The sequence below is a fragment of the Pan troglodytes genome, chromosome 4 (assembly GCF_028858775.2).
Source record: "Pan troglodytes isolate AG18354 chromosome 4, NHGRI_mPanTro3-v2.0_pri, whole genome shotgun sequence".
NCBI classification, from domain to species: domain Eukaryota; kingdom Metazoa; phylum Chordata; class Mammalia; order Primates; family Hominidae; genus Pan; species Pan troglodytes.
The window spans coordinates 108,290,056-108,315,248 of record NC_072402.2 but is presented as its reverse complement, the minus strand read 5'-3'; the positions used below and the strand labels follow the sequence as shown (position 1 = coordinate 108,315,248).

Here is a 25,193-nt window from a genome sequence, read left to right as displayed (position 1 = left end):
TATCATTTGCGTAGAATGTCTTTTCCATGCCTTACTTTCAGCCTATGTGTATCCTTAAATATAAAGTGACCCCCTTATAGATACTTTATGTTTGGGTCCTATTTTTTTATACACTTAGCCACTTTATGTCTTTTGATTGGGAAGTTTAATTAATCTACATTTAAAGTAATTATTGATATATAAGGATTTATTATTGCCATTTTGTTACATGTTTTATTTTTGTCTCTCTTTTCCTGCTCTGTCTTCTTTTGTGTGTGTGTGTATGTGTTTGTGTTTGTTATTTGCATGCCTTGATTCCTTTCTCTTTTTCTTTCGTGTAACTTCTGTAGGTATTTCCTTTGAGATTAATATGGGTCTTACCTAAAATACAACAATCTATTTTGTGTTGAAAACAACATCAATCTTATACAAAACTCTACACTTCTCAAAGCTCTAATAAACATTTTATGCTTATGATGTCACAATTAACATCTATTTATATTGTGTATACATTAACATATTTTTAAATTGATTTACTTACCATTGTTATACTAATATAGTATTAAGTGTAGTATTAAGTATCAAGATCTTTACCAATGAGTTTTATATTTTCTTATGCTATCATATTGTAGTTTAGCATCCCTTTTTTTCAAGTTGAAGAACTCCCTTTAGGATTTGTTGTAAGGCAATTCTAGTTATAATGTGTTCCCTCAACTTTTGTTTGTCTGAGAAAGTATTTCGGTTTTTTTTTTTTGAACTGCAGTTTTCCAGGTATAGTATCTTCCTGGCAGATTTTTTTTCTTCCATCCCTTTGAACATATCATCTCACTCCCTTCTGGCAGGCAAAATTCCTGCTTAAAAAAATCTTTGGGTAGTCTTACAATCATCCCCTTGACATGACAAGTTGTTTTTCTCTCACTGCTTTCAAAATTATCTCCTATACTTTTGATATCTTGAATATAATGTGTCTCAGTGTGAATTTCTTTGAGTTAATTTTATTTGAGATCTTTTGGGCCTCCTGGATCTGGATGTACATTTTTCTTCCTAGATTTGCGAAGTGTCCAGCCAATTGTGTTTTCTAAATTGTATAGCACTGTGCAAATGGTAGGGGTTATGGCACAAGGGTGTTTCTGCTTTTACTACTGGTTTTAGTGTGGCTAGATTTACACACTAAATCTAAGCCCTTCTACTAGTTTCTGGATTTTTCATAATGAGAATTGATCCATTTGTTCCTATCGAATTGATGTTTCCACGATAGAAAAGAGAGTCCAGTGTTTTCTATTATGCCATCTTGCTGATGTCACGAGAATTTTTTCACTTTTTAAAGAGATCCCTTCTAATCAGTGGTTACTGAGTAGAAGAATTAATAAAAGTCCTCAAATGGGATGAAGTAGGAGATATTTAGGTAAGAGGAGGAGGAGAAATAACACCAATACGGTTTCAAGAAAGGCAGTTATAGGTGAATAAATTTTCACTGGACTAGATTTGGTGTCACCAATTTTGGATGTCAGCAATTTTGGATGAGTCACAGCTCAGTTTTAGATTACTTAAGGCAACTTGTTATATCTCTCGGAATCTTAGTTTCTTCAAGATTATGGGTTTTAAAAAGGTTTTGCATGTAACATAATGTGGTTATAAAGGTAAAATATTCATATTCTTTTTTACAATTTCCAAGAACATTTTTGTTATTTTCTTCTTTATTTCCTTGTTGCCCCTGGAATACAGAAATCTGTGAGAATTATCTACTTATAATTATTATTCCATCTCTTGGTAGAATAAATTTAGCTTAGTGAAATTTAAAATAAATCCAAAAGTCAGAAGTCTGATATTCCTGTAGTTTATTTATTAGAATCACAATTATTATTGAAAAGAGAATCAACTACTTTTATCCTTGGTTTCCAGTTAGAATTCCAGAAGTTAATTATTTTTATATGTTTTTGTAATTTCATTTTTTTAATTTTTAATTTTAATTTTTTAACTTCTATTTTAAGTTCAGAGATACAAGTACAGTTTTGTTACATAGGTAAACTTGTGTCATGGGGATTGGTTGTACAGATTATTTTATCACCCAGGTCACTATCACTAAGCCTAGTACCCATTAGTTATGTATCCTGATCTTCTCCCTCCTCCCACCCTCCACCCTCCAAAAAGGCCCCAGTGTATGTTGTTCCTCTCTGTGTCTCCATGTGTTGTCATCATTTAGCTCCCACTTATAAGTAAGAACATGCAGTATTTGGTTTTCTGTTCTTGTATTAGTTTCTAAGGATAATGGCCTTAAGCTCCACCCATGTCCCTGCAAAAGACATGATCTCATTATTTTTTATGGCTGCATAGTATTCCATGGCATGTGTGTACCACATTTTCTTTATCCAGTCTACTATTCATAAGCATTTAGGTTGATTCTATGTCTTTGCTGCTGTGAATAGTGCTGCAGTGAATATACACATGCATGTGTCTTCATAATAAAATGATTTATAGTCCTTTGGGTATATACTCAGTAATGAGATTGCTGGGTAGAATGGTATTTCTGTCCTTAGGTCTTTGAGGAATTGCCACACTGTCTTCCACAATAGCTGAACTAATTTACTCCCACCAACAGTGTATAAGCATTTCTTTTCCTCCACAACTTCACCAGCACCTGTTATTTTTTTACTTTTAACAATTGCCATTCTGACTGGTGTAAGATGGTATCTCATTGTGGTTTTGATTTGCATTTCCATACTGATCAGTAATGTTGAGCTTTTTTAAAATATGATTGTTAGCCACATGTGTGTCTTCTTTTGAGATGTGTCTGTTCCTATCTTTTGCCTACTTTTTATGGGATTTTTTTTCCTGTAAATTTGTTTAATTTTCTTATAGTTGCTGCATGTTGGATATTTGTCAGATACATAATGTGCAAAAATTTTCTCCCATTCCCTAGATTGTCTACTCTGTTCATAGTTTCTTTTGCTGTGCAGTAGCCGTTTAGTTTAGTTATATTCCATTTGTCAAGTTTTGCTTTGTTGCAATGCTTTTGGTATCTTCGTCATGACTTATTCGCTTGTGTGTGTGTCCTGGATAGTATTGCCTAGGTTGTCTCCCAGGATTTTCATAGTTTTGGGTCTTATAGTTAAGTTTTTAATTGATGTCGAGTGAATTTTTGTACATAGTGTTAGGAAGTGGTCCAGTTTCAATCTCCTGCATGTGGCTAGCCAGTTATCTCAGCACCATTTATTGAATAGGAAATCCTTTCCCCAGTGCTTGTTTTTGTTAGGTTTACTGAAGATAAGATAATTGTAGGTGTGTGGTCTTATTTCTGGGTTCTCTATTCTGTTCCATTGGTCTATGTATCTGTTTTTGTATCAGTATCATGCTGTTTTGGCTAATGTAGCCCCGCAGTATAGTTTGAAGTCGGGTGGCATAATGCCTCCAGCTTTGTTCTTTTTGCTTAGAATTGCCATGGCTATTCAGGCTTTTTTTGTTGTTATTCCATATAGATTTTCAGTATTTTCTAGTTCTGTCAAGAATGTCAGTGATAGTTTAATAGGAATAGCACTGAATCTATAAATTGCTTTAGGCAGTATGGCCATTTTAACAATATTGATTCTTCTTATCTATAAGCATGGAATGTTTTTCCATTTGTTTGTATTGTCTTTGATTCCTTTGAGCAGTGGTTTGTAGTTCTCCTTGTAGAGATCTTTCACTGCCATAGTTAGCTGTATTCCTTGGTATTTCATTCTTTTTGTGACACTTGTGAATGGGAGTTCATTCCAAATTTGGCCTTAGGCTGGACCGCTTTTGGTGTATAGGAATGCTAACAATTTTTGCGCATCGATTTTGCATGCTGAGACTTTGCTGAAGTTATTAATCAGCTTAAGAAGCTTTTGGGCTAAGACAATGGGGTTTTCTAAAAGTAGGATCATGCCATCTGCAAACAGAGATAGTTTGACTTCCTCTCTTCCTATTTAGGTGGCCTGCAAGGTGCTGTGGAATTGAAGTCTGCGGACCATCACTGCGCGGCCCCCTGGATTCAGCCTCTTTCCTAGGAGTATGTACAGGGACCTAACCTCCTTTTTTGCTGGAGTTGTGGCAACTTTTGCCAGGAAGCCCAGAAAGCAAGAACATCTAAGCTCCCAGGTCCCCTTGTATGCCTGAGCAGCTGCTCTGCTGAAACTCTACATAACCCTGTGTCAGACTGCAGGCCCTGGTGGAGAGGATTCATGATGTATCTCCTGACCTGAGGGTTGCAAAGATCTGTGGGAGAAGTATGGTTTCCCAGGGTCACACATTCACTCACTGCTTCTCTGAATGAGGGAGGTTTGCTTGGCTCCATGTTGCTCCCGGGTTGGCCACCATTCTGCCTTGCTTTTCTCCATTCTCCGTGGGTTGAGTTGTTTTTTGATTAGTCTCAACTGTAGTACCTGAATGTTTCACTTGAAGGTGCTGTATTTACTCGCCCCTTCCATTTCTCTCCACAAGAGCCACACACCTTAGCTGCTTCTAGTCAGCCATCTTGGCCACAATAATTATTTTTAGTTAATACATTTTCATAATTGACAATTAGAAAAGACCATGAAATTTCAAGTTAAGCAAATTCTACTCAGTGTCTTCATTATTCATCTACCTTTTGGCATCCTATTTGCAATTGTGCTTCAATCAACTACCACATTCTAATAAAAGAATCAGCTAACTTTTAAAGTTTGGTTTTCCATATTACCTACAACAAAATATGGGCATATAATACCTCAGTTCTCTTCAGTTTATTCTGTTGAATATTTGTTTAATATATGTAATGATCAATAATGATGATATATGCAAAATAACAATTTCACTAATATATATTATGTACATATATGGTGATACATATATCATCATTATCATTATTTGTATTACTATAGTATAACAATATTCTGAAAATAGTGTCCTAGAATTCTTTGTATCCTGCTATCCAAAAGTATATTCCTAATTTTTCTACCCCTATCTCTATTGTTGTCTCCTCTGAAGTTCAAGAGTCCTCATGACTACCCTCTCTTTTGACACCAGCTGCAAGTTTGGGAGTCTCCAGAACCACCCTCCCTTCTAACACCAACTACAAGTCTGGAGATCCCTAAGACATCACTCATGTTTGATAATTTGCTAGAAGGACTCACAGAATTCAGCAAGGTCATTTTACTCAGGGTTATGGTTTATATGTGAAAGGATATAAATTAAAATCAGCCAAAGGAAGAGGTACATAGAGCAGAGTCCAGGAAAGACTCAAGTACAGAGCTTCCCATTATCCTCTCCCAGAGAAGTTGTGTGAAGAACATTTACTTCTAGCAATGATGTGTGACAATATACATAGAGTATGGTAAACTATGGAAGTTCACCCAAGCTTTGCAATTTACAGTTTTTGGGGGGGCTTGGTCACATACACTTGGTTAACTGCCTGCAGCATGGCTGTCTCTAGTATCTGGCCCCACCAATGTTCAAACTGATACAGTGTGGCCCAAGCCACCCCACCATGAATCAAATCTTATAGCATAAACTATTTAACATACCCAAGGACCCCAGGTAAATAATGTCATTTTTATTAGTCAGGACATTCCAAGGCCTATGAGATTACTGCCCAGAGCCAAGGACAAAGGCCAACCCTCTCTTTGAGCGTGGTTAATTCTTTAGTGTACCTTTTCCAAGTCCAAACTATCATCACTTTGCTTCTAGATTACTTCAAAGAGTTAAATGTCTTCCTGCTTCCCTCTTATATTCCATAGAGTCCATTTTCTACCAAGAAGTGAAAAGGTAAAATGTGACAGTTCCTTTTCTCATTTAAAAAGCTATAATACAAAGTAGCAGACATATAGGATGAACAAGTCTAGAGAGCTAATGTAGAACATGAAGCTTATAGGTAATAAAATTGTATCCAGGGAAAATGTACCTTTTACTAGTATTCTATTGAGAGAGGAATGAGTTGTTGACTAATATTTAACAAGCATCTTATGATTTTGAATTAGTGAAAAAAAAAAGCCATGATAGTTATTTGTTATACTAAGAATAAAATCTAAACTCTTTTCCATGGCCCACAAATTGGCTGTGACCATTCAGAGTGTATCTAAGTAAAGGTCATACCTACCTGACATAGTCTTGTCCCATGACCCTCAGGTGTCTTGTAATACATTTGTTCTGTATTTTCTCCTCTTTCTCTAAACTAGCAAGATATTCTAGGTTCAAAGCCTTTGCATTTTTCATCCTCCACTCTTGGAAATGCTTTTCCCTTGTTCCTTCAATGATTAACTCTTCTTTATCAGCTAGATCTTAGCTTGAATATCACCTCCTCATGGAAGTTTTGCTCTCATTCTGTCTACAGTAGTTTTCTTCTTCTAGTCATTGTTGGTCATATTACCATCTTCTATTATTCTCATAACATTCATAATAAACTGATACTGTTATATTTACTTTCTTTATATCTGTCTCTGTCCATTGGAATTAAGTATACCAAGAGAAGCAGTTTGTCTTTTTCTTTAGTACAGAGAACAGTGGCTGGCATCTAGCATTCACTCAGTAAATATTAGTTAAATGCATGGCTGGCTGACTGGTTCTTGTCCAACCATTAGTTTCTTGGCGTTGATCTAGTTCCTTCAACTCTACATGGCATTGCATAACATCAGTGTTTTGAACCACATTCTACATTTGAATTACCTTTAAGTGGCACATTTGATTTTGTAGTGTCATATTATATTTGACAGAATTGCAAAGGCTATACTCATTTACACTCATTCATATAAGTAGAAATATTCATATTTCGCTTTCACTAAATATATGAAATGTAAGTCTCTTCAGTGGCAATTAAAGGCTATCAAAGGGTTCAAACACTGGAATAAGGCATTACTAATAAAAAGAAAAGGCATAATATTGATTTTCAAGTACAGTGGTGGTTTCTTAATAAAATTTTTGAATTTATTAAGAACTTGTTTTGGTTTGGCTTTTTTATATCCTAGGATACTGTCTGCTTAGCTGCAGACACAGACATATTTTCTCTCAGTATATTTAAAGTGACATCTTTGATAGCTGCCACAGGGTCACTCAAAGCAGAACAGAAGAGTGCCTTATGCTACAGCTTGGTCCCTTGTTGAAACATTTCATAGCAGGCATGCTTCTCAGCAAATGTCTAGATGTGCAAATTAGAATGTGGTCTACTTTTTAGGACAGTTGTAACACATACCATCTGTCTTTATAAGGTTTTTTTTCTTCATTAACTGTCAGTCAGTTGGATGTAATAGATTCTCCCTGTGAATATTATTCATCAGCAGCACTTCAATTGAGTTTAAATCAACAGGTGAACAGCTCACTTTTAAAAATATGAATGGAATTTAAAAGGAATTGTGACTTACTAAAACATAACTATCAGAATATATTTTATGGTTTATCATTGATCTTGTGGATTCTAAAACCAAAGTGTATTCATTTTGATAATTCAACTATTGTAGTTTTATAAAATATTGACCTTCAATAAGTAATAATTTAAAATACATAGAGGAAAGTGGTTTGTATGTGTTTTTGTCAGTCATTTGTGTTAATGTTGAGAGTCTGTAAGTAAACGTAAAAATTAGTTAAAATTCACTGTATGTTTTATTTGTAATATTGTTCAAAAACTTATTTTTTCTCAGAGGCTTACAATCCAGAATTATTAACTTAAAAAATAATGTGTTTCCTTACTTATATTGACTTCAAGCTAGTGACCCACAAATCAGCAATCTCAGTCTTGCTATTTTACTTGCATTCTAGCCATATTTTTACAACAAACTACAGGACATTGAACATTAGAGTCTCCCTTCCCATGCCACATTTTCCAAATAGTATTTATCTTCTTTTTCTTAAAAGTGACTCTTCTATACACTCTTCTCATTTCTTCAAGTGGTTTTATTATTGTTTCAGTCTCCTGAGCTTAAAAATGTACTTCTCCTTTCCCCTGTATTTCTGACTGTTTCCCCATAGCTAAGAAGTCCAATTAGATCTTCTCCACACTGTCTTAAGTTTCTGCCCCTTCCTTGCCAATCTCCTGCTGCCCATTGCGGTAAAGACCTAGATTACCTCATAAAACTTCTGTATTGGTTTCCCAGTTTATTGCTTGAATAAACATGACATTGCATTGAGCAGACATAACGTTACTCCCTTCCTCAAACATCTACCATTTAATCTGATCCCCTTTATCTTTAGCTAGCTTTGGTACCTTATCTATTTTTTTTTTAACCGTAGCTCACGGTAGCCTCAAACTCTGTGGGTGAAGTGATCTTCCCAACACAGCCTCCTGAGTACCTGGGACTACAGATGTGCACCACTATGCCCAGCTAATTAAAAAAAAACAAAAAACAAAACAAAACAAAACAAAACAAAAAAAAAACAACTATAGAGATAGGGTCTCGGTATTTTGCCCAAGCTAGTCTTGATCTCCTGGCCTGCCTCAAGCAATCCTCCTGTCTCAGCCTCTCCAAGTGCTGGGATTACAAATGTGAGCCACCATGACTGGCCTCTTATTTATTTTTAGTATAAACTGCCCACCTTAGCTTCATTTGAGATCCTTACTATCATCTCTTCCCTTCTCTGTCTGTTTAACTACCTCACTACTGGGGGCCATATTCCTGACCTAAATGTCTTGATTTGCTGTGGACTTTCCCAGTTTTGTCCTTGAAAGCTTGTGTTCCAAGAAACCCTTCAGCCCCAGGCAAAGGGACATAGTTGTTCTCTCTACCTACTTCCCTAATTCAATTAACAGATTTTTATAAATTAGATCTACTATGTTGTAGGTACTTTGTTGTAGGCACTTTGCTATATGCTAGGAATATCTGAGCGAATAAAAGATATTCTCTCTTCTCCAGTAGTTTATAATCCATAGGTGAGATATGCAAGTACAATATGATACAATACATCAGGCACAAGGGCACCTAGCTAGCCATGGAGATTCAGAGAAGGATTCCTAGTAGAAAGAATGCAGGAGTCTCCATAGAAGCCAGGTGTAGTGTGGAGTTAATTTTGGACAGGATAATTTCTGGTTAAGTGAAAAGTTTATACAAGAGCTAGAAGATTAAATGAGATGTGTATTCTAGAACTTCAAGTAGTTTTGTCTGTTTGTAGTGTATTAGCAAGAGGGGTGGGATTAAAGGAGTGGTGATAGATGTGTTCCAAAATGATGTCATATTAGAAAGACAGACAGTAATTGCCTGGCCATGCGATTTGGAATTTACATAGGGACAAATGGCAATCCTTTGCTGAGTTGTGAGTAGAGAAGTAACATAATGAGATTTAGAAAGGTCAGTTTCCACAACGTGGATTAGTAATGGTGAAGCAGTAAATAATAAGACAGGAAGATGAAAGAACTAGGAAGCTATTACAGTATTTATTCTCAGAGCTAACCTTTTTTCAGATATCCTTCCATTTGAAATACTCACCCAATATCTTCATCTGCACTTTTCCCAAATTTACCTATTGGACAAGTCTTGTAAACTCATACTTTCTCCAGCCCTTTCCTTACTCTTCTAGCCCTCATTGATCTCTTGCTTTTGTGATTGTTATATCAATGACCATCATCTTTTCATTTAACAGTTACCCTCTAATTTCTCTTATAAATTATTCTCATGTCGCAGACTTGCCAATTACTTGAAGATACAGATTATCTTTTTCTCACTTTAGTCAAGACTATTCACAAAGAAAATGGTTTAAGAAAACCCCAAAACCTTAAATTTGGGCTTTTTTATTATAGTCCAAACGTTCAGTGCAAAAATATTAATGCCATTCATTCAAAAAACTTGTTTTATATTATATGTTATTTCAAATATTGTGATGTCTCAATTTAAATTAGTAAAGTTCCTATAAGGAGAAAATGACGTTTCAAAAATAATTGGCTGCTTAACTGTAGCTTCCTACTTCCAGCTTATACTTTCTCTCCTAAAGTTCCAATAATAGAAAAGGTAGATGATACCTTAAAATTGGAAACTGGATATATGCCTTCCTCCTATTACTTGTAAAACATGTATGTACTTTCTCTTCTGCCTCCTCTTTCTTTCAAAATCTTTCTTTCCTATGAATGGAATGGAAGGTCATGACTAGAAAGAAAAGTACTTGTGTAAATTGGAGAGACTGTGCTGCATGGGACAGGATTAGACCAGCCTTTACCTGCTCTATCATTCATTCAACAGCTGTCTGATGCCAGGGAGCTTTCTAAGCAAGTTCAAGTTTATGTGTTCCCTTTTATTATTCTAAGTATATATAATAACATCTACATAGCAGGATTGTAGTGAGAACTAAAATTGGACCACATAGTTAGTACCCCCTCCGGTACTAGCTATAATAATAATGATGATTGTTATTAACCTGCATTATGAAAACTAGATTCATTTGGAAAAGTTGAGGATTGTGACTTTTCATGTTGTTCTTCTATCTTTATTCAAGAAGGGCAATAATCATCAATGGACTGTCACCAGGGTTTTGGAGAAAAGTGCAATATGGAATTTAAAGGGCTTTAAAACTCTTCCAGTTCCCTTTCTGAACCATTTCCTCTTCTTATTCTTCTTATCTGCTTCACATACTCAGTATTTTCATGTTGGTTTTTGGCTAAGTTCATCTCTTCTATAATAACTGTATTATTTTATTCCCCAAATTTATTTCTCCCAAATCTACCTAAATTGGAATTCTTTCTTCCTATTACTGCATAGCAATATACAATATCTAGGTAAGAAATAATTACTATAAAGAGTAAATAGGAATGTCTTTCTCCTTTCTCTAAGGAAAATACATATTTTGAAAGTGGAACTTGGTAATATATATAAATTGCTAATTGCTATATAAGTTCTAGAAGAGGAGTGTCTTAGAGTTTTTAAATCTCTGTTTTCATTACTTTTTCCTATATTCCAACTGATTTATTTCACTATTATTGAAATGAATTTTTCACCTTATAATTATAACAGTAGTTTTTGTATGCTTTTCACATGATTTGCACATTTTCTTCTTGGTTCAAATACCATGTTTCATAATGTTTGACTTTTTTAATAACAGGAAGTATTTTTCTGGTTTCTCTACTTTATTATAAAAATTCACCATGGTGGTCTGTGTTCATATTCCTTTGAACAGATTCCTCTTTACTTGAATTCTAAGAATTTATTTTGTGTATGTAGTTTACAGTTTACCCATTTAACTTTTAAATTTATGAAGTATACCAGTTAGGTGCAGTTTTTCTTTTCATGTGGTTAGAAATTTTAAAATGATCTGTGATCTGTTTTAAATGTAAAGGAGAGAAAGCAGTGAAGGGTCAGAAATTTCCACAGCTTAGAATTTCAGACTTTAGAATATTATTATGAATTATAGTAAAATTGGTTTATTCTGTTTCACACAATCATACTTTAGCAAGGTGAATAAAATGATAATTCCCAAAGACTTTTTCTTTTTAAACAGGTGATCAAGTAGTCTGGACTGGTTACTATGGCTTAGTGTATAACCTGGTGAAAATTTCATGGGAACTTCAAGGAGACGAAGAACAGGATGGACTTAGAAACATGATATGGCAAACATTGCAGAAAACAAAGGATTATGAGGAAGATGTACGAATCCAAAATGCAATCAATATAGCTCAGGTAAGGTAAAACACTGGGCAATAAATATGTACATCTATCATTAGGAAGCACGGTTGTCATTTCTCTCCATGGTAAAAGGAATGTCTACATTCAGTGAGTATTAATGACTTACAGGTGAGAATAATATTTTTAAAACTTAACACTGATCTATTTTTGATTAAAGATAGGAGGGTTGAGCTCTAGATGGTAGTGTAAAGGCTGCCAAAATCTGTAATAGAAACAGAATTAAATTCATTTAACACATCTAGGGAAAAGTACACCTCAGTAAGGGGTGATTCCACCATAGAACTCTAACTTGGTGGGAAATTCTGATAGACATGTTAGGTACACTAGATTGAAGTAGCATGTTAAGCCAGGATTCTTTTTCTCTTTTCTTAATGAAGACATTTAGAAAGTAATGGAAGTTTTAAGGAGCATAACACAATCCTCTAATTTGAGGGCTATGTTAGGATGAGCTGTGAAAGAGCTGCATAGGGGCACTTTCACTACCTCATAGCAAGGGCTGCCAAAAGAGGCAGGCTGTGGGTAAGATTCAAATAGGAGGGGCAAGGGGCATTTTTATGATGTAGCTTTTTATGATGTTAGGAATCCAGAGACCTATTCTCTCACTTGAGCATTTCCTCCCTTGTCTAGTTCAGTGACCAGAAATACCAGGAAGAAGGCTGAACACAGCCATATCATGACACTGGACTAGAGAAAGGGTAAAGGTGGTCTTAACTTCAGTGATTTCAACACACATAGAAAATAAATAGGTAAAGGTAAAAGTTCCTTTGTTGGGTTACCCACTAGCTCCAAGACTCTTCCCTCTCCTCTCAGCCTGCTTGACTACTATATTTGTAAATCAACTTATATCTCCTAGCCTTCTAAATTATAATTTAGAAGCTTAAAGGGCATCCTATAGTTAGTGAGAGGACACAAGAACATTTTATTTTTATAATTTTGGTAATAACACATTAAACAACTACCATATTAAAGGAAAAACACACAGAAACATCTGTTTTTTTCAATGCTGTATCCCAGTACACACAATAAGTGCTCAATAAATATATGTTGAATGAACAGTCCAAATGGGTTCCCTTTAAATATTAACATACATGCTATAACCATTTTTAATAATTAAATTTAATATTGATTAAATTAATGGTAAAATTATTTTTAAGATAAAAATAAAAATAATTTTGTTATTAAAAATAACAAAATTAAAGAGTAACATCTACAATTCTTTGGAAATTAAACATGCCTTGATAAATGATATGGTTTGGCTGTGACCCCACCCAATCTCATCTTGAATTATAGTTCCCATCAACCCCACGTGTTATGGAAGGTACCTGGTGGGAGTTAATTGAATCATGGGAGTGGGTTTTTTCCCATGTTGTTCTCATAATAGTAAATAAGTCTCATGAGATCTGATGGTTTTATAAAGACAGTTTCCCTGCACATGCTCTCTTGCCTGCTGCCATGTAAAACATGCCTTTGTTCCTCCTTCACCTTCCACCATGATTTTGTGGCCTCTCTAGCCATGTGGAAATGTGAGTCCATTAAACCTCTTTTTCTTTATAAATTACCCAGTCTTGGGTATTTCTTTGTAGCAGTATGAAAATGGACTGATACAGTAAATTGGGATTGGTAGAGTGGGGTGCTGCTGTAAAGATACCTGAAAATGTGGATACAACTTTGGAACTGAGTAACAGGCAGAAGTTGGAACAGTAAGAAGAGCTCTGAAGAAGATAGAAAAATGTGGGAAAGTTTGGAACTTCTAGAGATGTGTTGAATGGCTTTCACCAAAATGCTGATAGTGATGTGGACAATGAAGTCCAGACTGAGGTGGTCTCCGATGAAGGTGAGGAACTTGTTGGGAACTGGAGTAAAGGTCACTCTTGCTATGCAAAGAGACTGGCAGCATTTTGCCCCTGCTCTAGAGATCTGTGGAACTTTGAACTTGAGAGAGATAATTTAGGGCATCTGGCAGAAGAAAATTCTAAGTGACAGAATCTTCAAGAGGAAGCAGAGCATAAAAGTTTGAAAAATTTGCAGCCTGCATCCCATTTTTTGGGAAGGAATTCAAGCCTGCAGCAGAAATTTGCATAAGTAACAAGATGCCAAATGCCAATGACCAAGACAAAAGGGAAAATGTGTCCAGGACATGTCAGAGACATTCCCAGCAGCCCCTCCCATCACAGTCTTGGAGGCCTAGGAGCTCTGGGAATAATTTTTTAAATGTTTGTAAAAAATAAGAAAAAGTTTAAGTTGAAAGTACATTTAGAAAAATAAAAGCAGACTATAAAAAGCATAGAACTGATAAATCCTAAAATTGTTTCCTTGGGTAAAATAAAAATAATACATAAACTATTTTAGACTAGCTAATATAATGGAAAAATGAGGGAAACTTTTATTAATCACAAAATCTGGAAGGGTAAAGGGAATGTGATTATAAGAAAGTAATTGGAAAATGATTATAAAAGGATCAATTTACAACTGTTTGCTAATATATATGAAAATATAGTGCAATAAATGATTTTCTAAGAAAATATAAATGATGAAAATTAACTGTAGAAAGGATATAAAAATCTTAACAAACAAGATTTAGAGAAATTTGCAAGTGACCTACTAGATTTGTTCATATGAATATCAAGGACAAGACTAATATATTCATTAGTATTGCTAATATTTAACATTGTTATTGACACACTAACCTGTGCACTCATATTTAGCAGGTAACTGAATATATGTTGGGTCATAACTGGAGAATGTTTAAACCAAGTTTGTCATACCAAAGCAGTAGGTGAGAGTAGCTAAACACTTGGGAACAGAGAAAAAATAATTCCGTTTAAATTCCAACTCCACACAATCTCTTTATACAGATGGGACTTGGAACAAGTTATTCCTCAGCCTTAGTTTTCTTATTTTTGAAAACTTTATGCCAAGGGATATTTCTAATGCTCACAGACAGGGATAGTAAGTGAAAATCACATAAGAGACAGGAAAGCTGAGTGATTTTGAGAGCACAGAACCTACAGCAAAGGTTGCCTGGGTTCAAATGGCTGTTCTACCACAGAGTATCTAAGTGACCTTGGGCATATTTTTACTTCAGTTTCCTTCTCTGAAAATGGGGCTAAGAATAGTATCTAATGCATAGGCTTGTTATGATGACTAAATTAATTCATGTTATAAAACATTTAAAGTTTTTGGTAAATAAATAAAATATACTGAGATAAAAGTTATTTGTTATACTCTAAGTTATATTACTTCTCAATATCTCTAGAGATTATGATTTATTATTGTGCTGTTAGAACTATAAGAGGAGAACATTTGCTTTTAATAGAAAAAATTCAACACCAAATGTTGATGAATTTCAGATGAAGAAAGTGAAAATAACTTAGCAAAATATTTGGAGGAAGTAGAGGATAAGTAAGCTATGAAGTAAACCGATGAAATTATTTTATTGTGGTGGTTTCTTACAGGTGTGCTAACTGAGGCAAGCTGCAAATCTTCATGAAACTATGAGATAGCAGGCTTGAAAAAAGTTTGCAACATTGATGGAGTAGACCTGGTTTAGGGATTTCACTAATGGCTTTATTTATCTGTTTCCAAAATAGGTGGGGAAAAATTGGGTTGGTATTTTCTCTTCAGGCAATGAGAATAGGTGGCCACCCTGATCTCTACAGGTCCAGCACTTGGCATTCCCCTGACTAAGCAACCTGAAGAGAAGAGTTGATTTTTGGGAAGAGTAATTGTTCTGTTTTGGGTTTATACCTTTTGGAGACATTTATGAGTATGCTGACCAAGCATTCCAATTTGCCTAGGTTAGCATGGGTTCACGCCTATTGTCCCAACTTTCTTACTGGTCGTAAATTAATTCACTTTCAAAAGTTTCTCAATTTGGATGGCAAATTATTGGTCTATCTTACTTTTAAGTTTTCCATTACACAGTATGTTGCAAATCTGCACTTGCCAATACTAAACTCTTTTTGTTAAAGTTTAAATATTTACAGCTTCTTGGTTTTTCTAGCTCTGATTGAGTGAACATATATATTTTTCTTCATATTCAAAGAAAACCATTTTGAAATAGGCCATTCATTCTTCATAAAATACACATGATTTTTCCATTGATGCTTTATCCATATGGCATCCTATGATATTCCAAAGTGCCAACAAACACTTTTTTTTCTTATGTCTTATTTTGAGGCAAGTTAATCTGTTTGTAATCAGGAAATACATATTTTTTTTCTGTCATTGAAAATTTCTGGTTATTTCTAGCTTTCACAGGAGCAATTATCCTAATATTCCTAATGTCCTGTTTTTAGATAATAATTATGGATACAAATTAATGTTAATAGGTAGGAAGGGCAATTAATAAATTTAATCTGCCCAGTTTATTATCAAAGCATATGGGTGGGCCATTACTGGCAACCCCAAGTATCTATACTCTAGATACTTCATAGAAAATAAAACCTTAAACTCTTTGCTTTTTAACCATAAGTACAATTTGGAATAATAATCCTTAAAGAGTACTATCTAAACACAAGAAGTTCATCATTTTCTCCAGATATTTTATTTTTTTCTTGGAAAAAGACAATCACAGAGCTGCCCACTTGAATTATATTGTCTTGAATTTCATGGACGTGCTTTTATGCAACTGTGCTTCAGCTTTATCCTTGGTTTTGGATTAGGAGCCCCAAAGTAAAAGAAAAACAAAGAAAATTAATATATTTGTTTCAGTGATGGTCACTGTATCACCCAATATCCCCATTATTGGGATTTAGGAAATAAATCCTCTTTAGTCTTATGCACTCTATGAACCTTATTACTAATTTTGTATAAACTGTTTGTTGGACCTTAAAAAAATTACAGCCTAATTTTTTAACAGTTCTAACAGAAATAGAAAATGGTGTATAGTCACCTCACCCAACCTTATTCTTTTCTTTTTGTTCTGTTTCCATGATTCTTTCAATTATTTGTTTTACTCTCTAGTCTTATAACTATTTTTATATGCTACTGTCAAATCACAAATGGATTATACTATAACTAAGTCAACTCAAATTTATCATTTCTATAATTAGAATTCTATTTATATGCCATTTTCAGAGCCAATCATTTGATATAAGATATTATTTTTTCTTCAAAATTTTAGTAAATATCTATAGATAATTACATTTGAAATTCATAAGTCAATCAGACATAGCAAATATATTTTAGATATTAGATACAAGCAAAGACCTCATTACTTGAGTAGTCAGCACTGAGAATTAATGAATAAACAAACACATAACCACTACCTGTGCTAATTTGTTTTCAATGCTTAGAAGACATTTAAAGGGTGTTTTCATTTATTTTAAATATTAAATGAAGGCGGAAAGTTAGCTTTTCTCAAGACAAATCTAAATCAGAAATTTCTAAAAGCAGTTATATTGATTTAGGCATAGTATATGTTTAAGAAATGTGTTTAATTTGCATTGAATATCTTAACTAAAACACACAGTTAACTCTATATCTATTTTATTTAAAAGTTAGCTAGAGATAGAGACATTTGGATTATTAAACAATAGACTATATGATTTATGGACATAAATGATGAAGTATTTAACCTACTGACTTTGAAAAATCAAAATCACTTAATTTAGTTTGAATTCCCTTATTTAATATTAAGACACTACAGATATATAAAGTACAAAATTATATAAAATTTTTCACCAAAATCAGAAAAAAATGAAATAAATATTTATTAAGTATTTACTGTGTCTGTTCAGCCTAGCTGAATTCTGTGCAAGATGCAAAGAAGTGTAAAACATAACCTTTACACATAAGCTTTATTGTCTCATCCAGAAAGCACGTTCTCCAGAAATAGACAAAGACTAATACAAAAGGACATAATATATGTGGCTAGCTACATCAAAGTTCATAAAGTTCATGGCACTCAGTAGAAGCCCAGATAAATGTTTGATCCCTAACTTTTTTTTAATATTAGCAGGAGTGTATTATTGTCCTCTTCAAGTATTAAATAGTACTTGAGGTGGAAATTTAAATTATAAGTTGCATTACATGGTGCAAAGTGGCAGGGTCAAAGAGCATCTTGCAGATAAGAAAATGTCATGAGCCATGCAGAGATAAGAACACTGTGAAAAGAACATTGTAGGTTGACTTGCCAAGTTGGGAAAATAGCTTGGATTGAGCATTCATGGGCATTAAATCTGGAAGGTTTGTTTGCATTACCAGGCTAAGGTGATGGAGACTTAGGTGGTTTCATGGAAACAGAGATGCTAAGTGGAGGAATTAGTTGTAGGGGAAAATTGTTGGTTCTAATTGAATTTATTTGTTTGGTAATTCATGTTGGGTAAAACTTAAGTGTACGACTTCCTATAACTTTTTTAAATAATGAATTATTGCTTTGGAACTCATGGTAGGTTGTTAGAGTAATTATTTCCAATTTATTCAGTGCTCTGTACGACCACACCTTGCTCATTGTCTCTACACTCAAATTCTTGGCTTGACTATATTACTTGATTTAGATAATAGGCAATGGCAAATCTTATACAAGGAGATATTTTAAAAATATTTACACATTGGGGTCTTCCCTCTCTTATTCTCTTGGAACCCAGTAACTGCCATGTCAATAAGTGCATTATCCAGGGGAAGATGACAGACAACGTGGAACAGACATGCCATTTTAACTGATTTACTCCCAAGCCAGTCCCCAGCTGACCTAAACTCTGACCACAGACACAAAAATAAACTCAGCTCAGACCAGTAGAACCATTCTCTGTTCCCAGCTCAAATTGCTGACCTGGGGAACTATATGCTAAATAAGTGGTTGTGTTAAGCCTCTTAGTTTTTGGTGATATTTTTACATACGAAAGGGTTTTTGATAGAAAGCTGCATAAATGGAATTTCAGTCTGCTATATTCTTCAATATGAATATTGTTTCTTTTATGTATCATGTTTAAAAAGACACTTATGATTGCTAAGATTTGATATTTACTGTATGTCATCTGATAAACACTTTATGTGCATTAATTATTTAATTCTCATAAAACCGTATTTTTATATATATATATATATATATATATATATATATATATATATATATACCCACACATATACACACACACACACATTATGGTCTTGATTTTACAGATGAGGAAATTGAAACTTTAAATGAGAACAGTTTTGTTTTGTTTTTGCAAGGTGAAGTAACTTGACTATGGATACATAGCTAGCTATCTGCAGTGCTTGAATTCAAACTCTTTTGTGCCAATTTGATAGCCAGTGCTCTTAAACATTCTTCCCAGTGAGTTATTCCCTGTATGAAATTCTTGAGTTATTTTAAGAAAATCTACAAAAGCAAAAAATGAATATTAATAAGGGTAACAAGAAGATAAAAAGGATTGTTAACATTTCTTACTACATAAATTTTATGTAATAATTTTGCTTCTGGCTTCATTATACTTCCTTACCACTTTTTCTTTGTTCTGATTCTTCATTTACGTTTTATTCTGCTATAGTACCTATGGCACTCTATAAGTTGTTTTATAATTTTAATAAAATGGTAAATACACATGCACAAATAAAATAATGGATGATTAAAGTTGGGATTATAACCAGCTATGAAAATATGAGAAGATTTGAAGGGCTAAATTAGTTTTTCAGATTTATTGGCTGGAGCTGGGTAGCATAGCGCTCACCTGACTGTAGATCTGGGCTCAGCATGGATTGCTGGACAGCCAGTCTCATTGGTATAATGTGAAAAAGTCACTGTGGTTTAAATTTGCATTTTCTCAGTAATACAAATATAGTTGAGTATATTTTCACTTTTTATTCACCATTTAAATTTTCTCCTTTAGTGAATTGTCAGCTCAAAAATTATTTTTTTTCTCTTGGGTTTTCTATTTTATCAGTTGTTTGGAGATCTTTGTAAATTCTGGATATAACTTCTTTCTTTAATGATTAGTCAACACTACTTCTGTTGCTGTTGCTCAAATTGTTCCAGCTCTGGCCATTGGAAAAATTTTCAGTTTGTTCCCTGTGAACCTTTCACATTATCCTAATCATTGTGTTGATAGACGTGTAAGATATATTCAATTTCAAGCTATTATGAATAATTATTCTATAAGCATTTTTGTAATATCTTCTGATGCAAATGTTTATGTATTTCTGGTTGGCCCATATGAAATGGCTGATATTCAAATGGCTTTTGTTGTCCAAAACTGTAATTTATATGGTTCAATCTAGTATTGGGTATGGAAGAGGAGAATGACTGGATCATATGGAAGGTCTATATTCAACCTTAATAGATCATGCCAAATAGCTTTTTAAAGTGTTTGAAAGTTCTAGTTGCTTCACAACTGTTATGTGTTGACTTGTGTAGCTCCCAAAAAGAGATGTTATAGTCCTAATCCTACTATTTCAGAATATGAATCATATTTGGAAATAAGGCCATTGTAGTTGTAATTAGTTAAGGCAAGGTCATACTGGAGTAGATGGGCCCCTAATCCAATAAGATTGGTGTCTTTATAAGAAGGCAATCATGTGAAAACAAAGACACAGGGATAGAGCCATGTGGAGACAGAGGTAAAGACTGGAGTGATTCATTTACAAGCCAAGAAATTTCAAGTATTGCCAGCCATCACTAGAAGCTAGAAGAGAGGCATGATTCTTCCTCAAAGCCCTCTGAAAGAACCAGCCTTACTGACACCTTCATTTCAGACTCCTAACCTCAGAACTGTGACATGATAAACTTCTGTTTTTTAAGTCACAAATTTTGTGGTACTTTGTTCTCATAACACCAGGAACTAATACATAATCCTTACCAATACTGAAAAATTTTCAGCCTTTTTAATGTAGACTTTCTGATGGATGTATAATAGCTTTCATTGTAGTTTTAATTTGCATTCACTTGTGACTAATGAAGCTGAGCATCCTTTTGTTTGCTTATCGGCCATTTTGATATTCTCTTGGTATAAATTGCCTGCTAGAAATTTTGTCCCATTTTTAATTGGAATTTTTTACTTTTTAATTTGTGGGAATTTATATATATATAAAATAAACCAGCTCTTTGTTGGTTTTAAAATATTTTCTTCTACTTTTTAGTTGCTTTTCATGCTGTTAATAATTTAATTTCATGAATAGAGCTTTAAAATTGTAACGCCATTCATTTTATCAAATTTATCCCTTATTATTAGGGTTTACTTGTATACTATTTAAGAACTATTTTCCTACCCCATGGTCAGAAAGATATCTTTCTATATTATCTGCTGGGAAAAATGGTTAAGATTAGAATTAGGTTTACAATTCATCTGAAACTGATTTTTTTTGTATAATGTAAAGTAAAACTCTATATATTTTTTTCTTTGTGATTATCCAATTGACCCAGAAAAGTCTGAAAAGGGGAAGAACCACAATGGCTGACTAGATGTAGCTAGGAAGACCTTCTTTCACCAAGTTACTAGACCATTGAGAAGGTTGGCATACTCTGAGCAGATCCCTGGAAAATCTAAGAGTGGACAGAGGAAGAATGCAGACCTTGAGCAGCTGGGAGGAAGCTGGGAACCCTGCATGGGGTTGCTAAGAAACAGGACTCATTCCTGGCCCCAGACGGCCCCTAGAGGTGGGGTGAGTTAAACAGGCATGGGATAGCCCACTCTTGCCATGGACCTGTAGAATCCTAGCTGCAGGAGACCCCATAATCCCCACGGACATTTGAGCTGGCAGAGATAGTTGCTTGGAGAGTTGGAAGGGATTCGGCAGTGGATTTGGTGTGGGAATGGCTGTAGTGGAAAATGGCCAGGGTTGTCCATCCTCCAAAGTTTACCATGCTTCTCTAGGTGTCTTTGGCCTTTATTGACTGTTGGACTTGTACAGAACAGGGCTATCTTACCTGTGGGATGAGGCTAGTCTTATCTGAGCACCCCCTTGTCTGCTGGCCTCTCCCCAGGTCCCTGCCTTACCACACTCACTTGCAGTGCAGCCTCAGATGCTCAACTGAGGTGCTTCCCTGAGGCACCACCATAGCTCCTTTGCCTGAAGACCCTGCCTAATAATTGGAGAGTTCTGCAGATGGGCTTCCAGTAACACCCACTTATAGCCTTCCCCTACTGCTCTGCTGGTTATGCTGTCACCTACAGCTTTTCCCTACTGATTTTCTGGCATGCGTACTGTCACACAACCATTGGTGCACATGTACATGTACAGACCTTGCCATATCACTGCCCTGATGCTACTGGTACATAAGAGTGGGCCCCACTGCTACCACCCCAATGAAGCACTTCTGCTGGCATACCCCATCAGAATGATGTTGCCAGCAGACCAGACCAGAAACACCTTGGCCACTCCAACACAGCAGGTACCCAACTTCAAGTAGCTAGAGAACAAAGGCATGAGCATGGTCCCAACCACCTAGGGTTAGAGCATGCAGCCCACAATTGCTGATCTGTACTTTGGCTACCTGAAATAATTCAGAAACAAAACCAGTTAATGAGACCAAACATATACCACAGTTAAACCTTCAAGGAAATCAAAATATAAAAGCAAAAGCCCATCCAAAGCACAGCAACTTCAAAGATTAAAGAAACATCACACCACACAAATAAGAAAGAACCTGTACAAGAACTCTGGCAACTCAAAAAGCCAGAGTGTCTTTGATATAGTTTGGATCTATGTCCTCACCCAAGTCTCATGTTCAATTGTAATCCTCAGTGCTAGATATGGGGCCTGGGGGGAGGTGATTGGATAATGGAAGAGATTTCAAATAGTTTAACACCATCCCCCTAGTATTGTTCTTGTGACAGAGTTCTTACAAGATCTGGTTGTTTAAAAGTGTGTAGAACCTCCCCTCTTTCTCTCTTCCTCCTTCTCCAGCCATGTAAGATATACCTGCTTCCCCTTTCCCTTCCACCATGATTGTGAATTGCCTGAAGCCTCCCAAGGGTCTAAGCAGAAGCTGCTATGCTTCCTGTATAGGCTGCTTAACCATGAGCCCATTGAACCTCTTTTCCTTATAAATTATCCAGCTCAGGTATTTCGTTATAGCAGTATGAGAATGGATCAACATTAGTCTTCTTACCTCCAAATTACCACACTAGCTCTCCAGCAATGGTTCTTAACCAGACTGAAATGGCTGGAATGTCAGAGATAGAATTCAGAATCTGAATGGCCAAGGAGATCAATAAGATTCAGGAGAAAGTTGAAATCCTATCTAAGAAATCTAAGGAATTCAGTAAAATCATATATGAGCTGAAAGAGGAAATAGCCGTTTTAAGAAAGAACAAAACTGATCTGATAGAGCTGAGATACTCACTAGAAAAATTTCATAACATAATCAGAAATATTAACAGCAAAACAGATCAAGCTGAGAAAAGAATCTTGGATCTCAAAGACGAGTTCTTCAAGTCAACTCAGTCAGACAAAAATATATAAAAGAGAATACAAAGAATGAACAAAACCTCCAAGAAATATGGAATTATGTAAAGAGAACAAATCTGTGACTTATTGGCATCCCTGAAAGAGAGGGAGACAAACAAACAACTTGGAAAACATATTTGAAGATATTGCCAATGAAAATGTCCTTAACCTCACTGGAGAGGATGATATTCAAATTCAGAGCAACTATGTGAGATGCTATACAAGATGACCATCATCAAGACTCATAGTTATCAGATTCTCCAAGATCAATGTGAAAGAAAAAATGTTAAAGGCAGCAGGAAAGAAGAGTCAGGTCACTTACAAAGGGAACCTCATCAGACTAACAGCAGACCTTTCAGCAGAAACCCTACAAGCCAGAAGAAATTGGGGACCTATATTCTGCATCCTAAAGGAAACAAAATTCTGTCGGGCTTGTAATCCCAGCACTGTGGGAGGCTGAGTTGGGTGGATCACCGGAGCTTGAGTTCAAGACCAGCCTGGGCAACAATGCAAAACTCTGTCTCTACTCCAAATACAAAATATTAGCTGGGCGTGGTGGTGCATGCCTGTGGTCTGAACTGCTCAGGAGGCTATGGTGGGAGGATTGCTTGATTCTGGGAGGCAGAGGTTGCAGTGAGCCAAGATTGTACTACTGCACTCCAGCCTGAGTGACAGATTGGGATGCCCTCCTGAAAGAAAGAAAGAAAGAAGGAAAGAAAGAAAGGAAGGAAGGAAAGAAAGAAAGGAAGGAAAGGGAAGGGAAGGGAAGGGAGGAAGGAAAGAAGGAAGGAAGGAAGAGAAGGAAGGGAAGGAAGGAAATTCCAACCAAGAGTTTCATATCTAACCAAACTAATCTTCATAAGTGAAGGAGAAATAAAATCATTTTCAAACAAGCGAATACTAAGGGAATTTGTTGCCACCAGACCTGCCTTACAAGAAGTCCTTAAGGGAGTGCTAAACATGGAAATGAAAGACTGTTACTGGGCACTACAAAAATGCACTTAAGTACTTAGATCATTTACGCCATAAAGCAACAACACTATCAAGACTACAGAACAACTGGCTAACACACAATGACAGGATCAAATCCACATATATCAATATTAATCTTGAATTTAAATGGACTAACTACCCCACTTAAAAAGTACAAAGTGGCAGGTTGGATAAAGAAGAAAGACCTGTCTTCAACAGACCGATCTCACGTGCAAGGATACCTATAGGTTCAAAGTGAAAGGATGGAGGAAGGCCTATGAAGCAATTGGAAAATAAAAAGAGCAGGGGTTGCTATTCTCATTTCAGGCAAAACGGATTTTAAACCAACACTGATAAAAAGGAAAAGAAGGGCATTATGTAATTATAAAGGGATCAATTCAACAAGAAGACTTAACCATCCTAAATACCTATTTACCCAACACTCTTGCACCCAGATTCATAAAACAAGTTCTTAAAGACCTACAAAAAGACTTAGATAACCACATAATAATAGTGAGAGACTTCAACACTCCACTGACAGAGAGATCATCAAGGCAGGAAACTAACAAAAATATTCAGGACCTAAACTTGACACTTTACCAAAAGGACCTAACAGAAATCTACAGAACACTCCCTCAAACAACACCAGAATATACATTCTTCTTATCTGCATATTGCACATATTCTAAAATAGACAAGATGCTTGGCCATAAAGCAATTCTCAACAAATTAAAAGAAAAAGTACAAAATCATACCAATTATACTCTTGGACAATAAAAATGGATATCAATACCAAGAAAATCTCTCAAAACCATACAATTACATGTAAATTAAGCAACCTGCTCCTAAATGATTTTTGGGTGAACAATGAAATTAAAGCAGATATCAATAAATTTTTCAAAACTTATGAAAACAAAGATACAACATACCAGAATCTCTAGAACATAGCTAAAGCAGTGTTAACAGGAAAGTTTATAGCACTAAACACCCACATGAAAATGTTTAAAAGATCTCAAATTAACAAGCTAACATTACGCCAAGAGGAACTAGAAAAACAAGAGCAAACCAACCTTAAAGCTAGTAGAAGAAAATAACCAAAATAAGAGCTGAACTGAATGAAATGAAGATGCAAGCCCTCCCCAAATAAAACCTCAAAAATCCATACAAATGATCAACAAAACCTCTATGCGCACAAACTAGAAAACCTAGAAGGAATAGATAAATTCCTGGAAACACATAACCTCCCAAGGTTGAACCAGGAAGAAA

At 35.1% G+C, this 25,193-nt stretch overlaps 1 protein-coding gene across 12 annotated transcripts in view; it reads left to right on the top strand.

Moving 5' to 3' along the window:
• The window catches only part of TMEM232 (transmembrane protein 232), a 326,702-nt gene that overhangs the window by 158,379 nt on the left and 143,130 nt on the right, over positions 1–25,193 (top strand). For all 12 annotated transcript variants that reach the window (XM_054684513.2, XM_054684518.2, XM_054684510.2 and 9 more), the window contains one exon: positions 11,383–11,561. In XM_054684513.2, the coding sequence (XP_054540488.1) occupies positions 11,383–11,561 (179 nt within the window). The remainder of the gene's footprint in view (positions 1–11,382; positions 11,562–25,193) is intronic.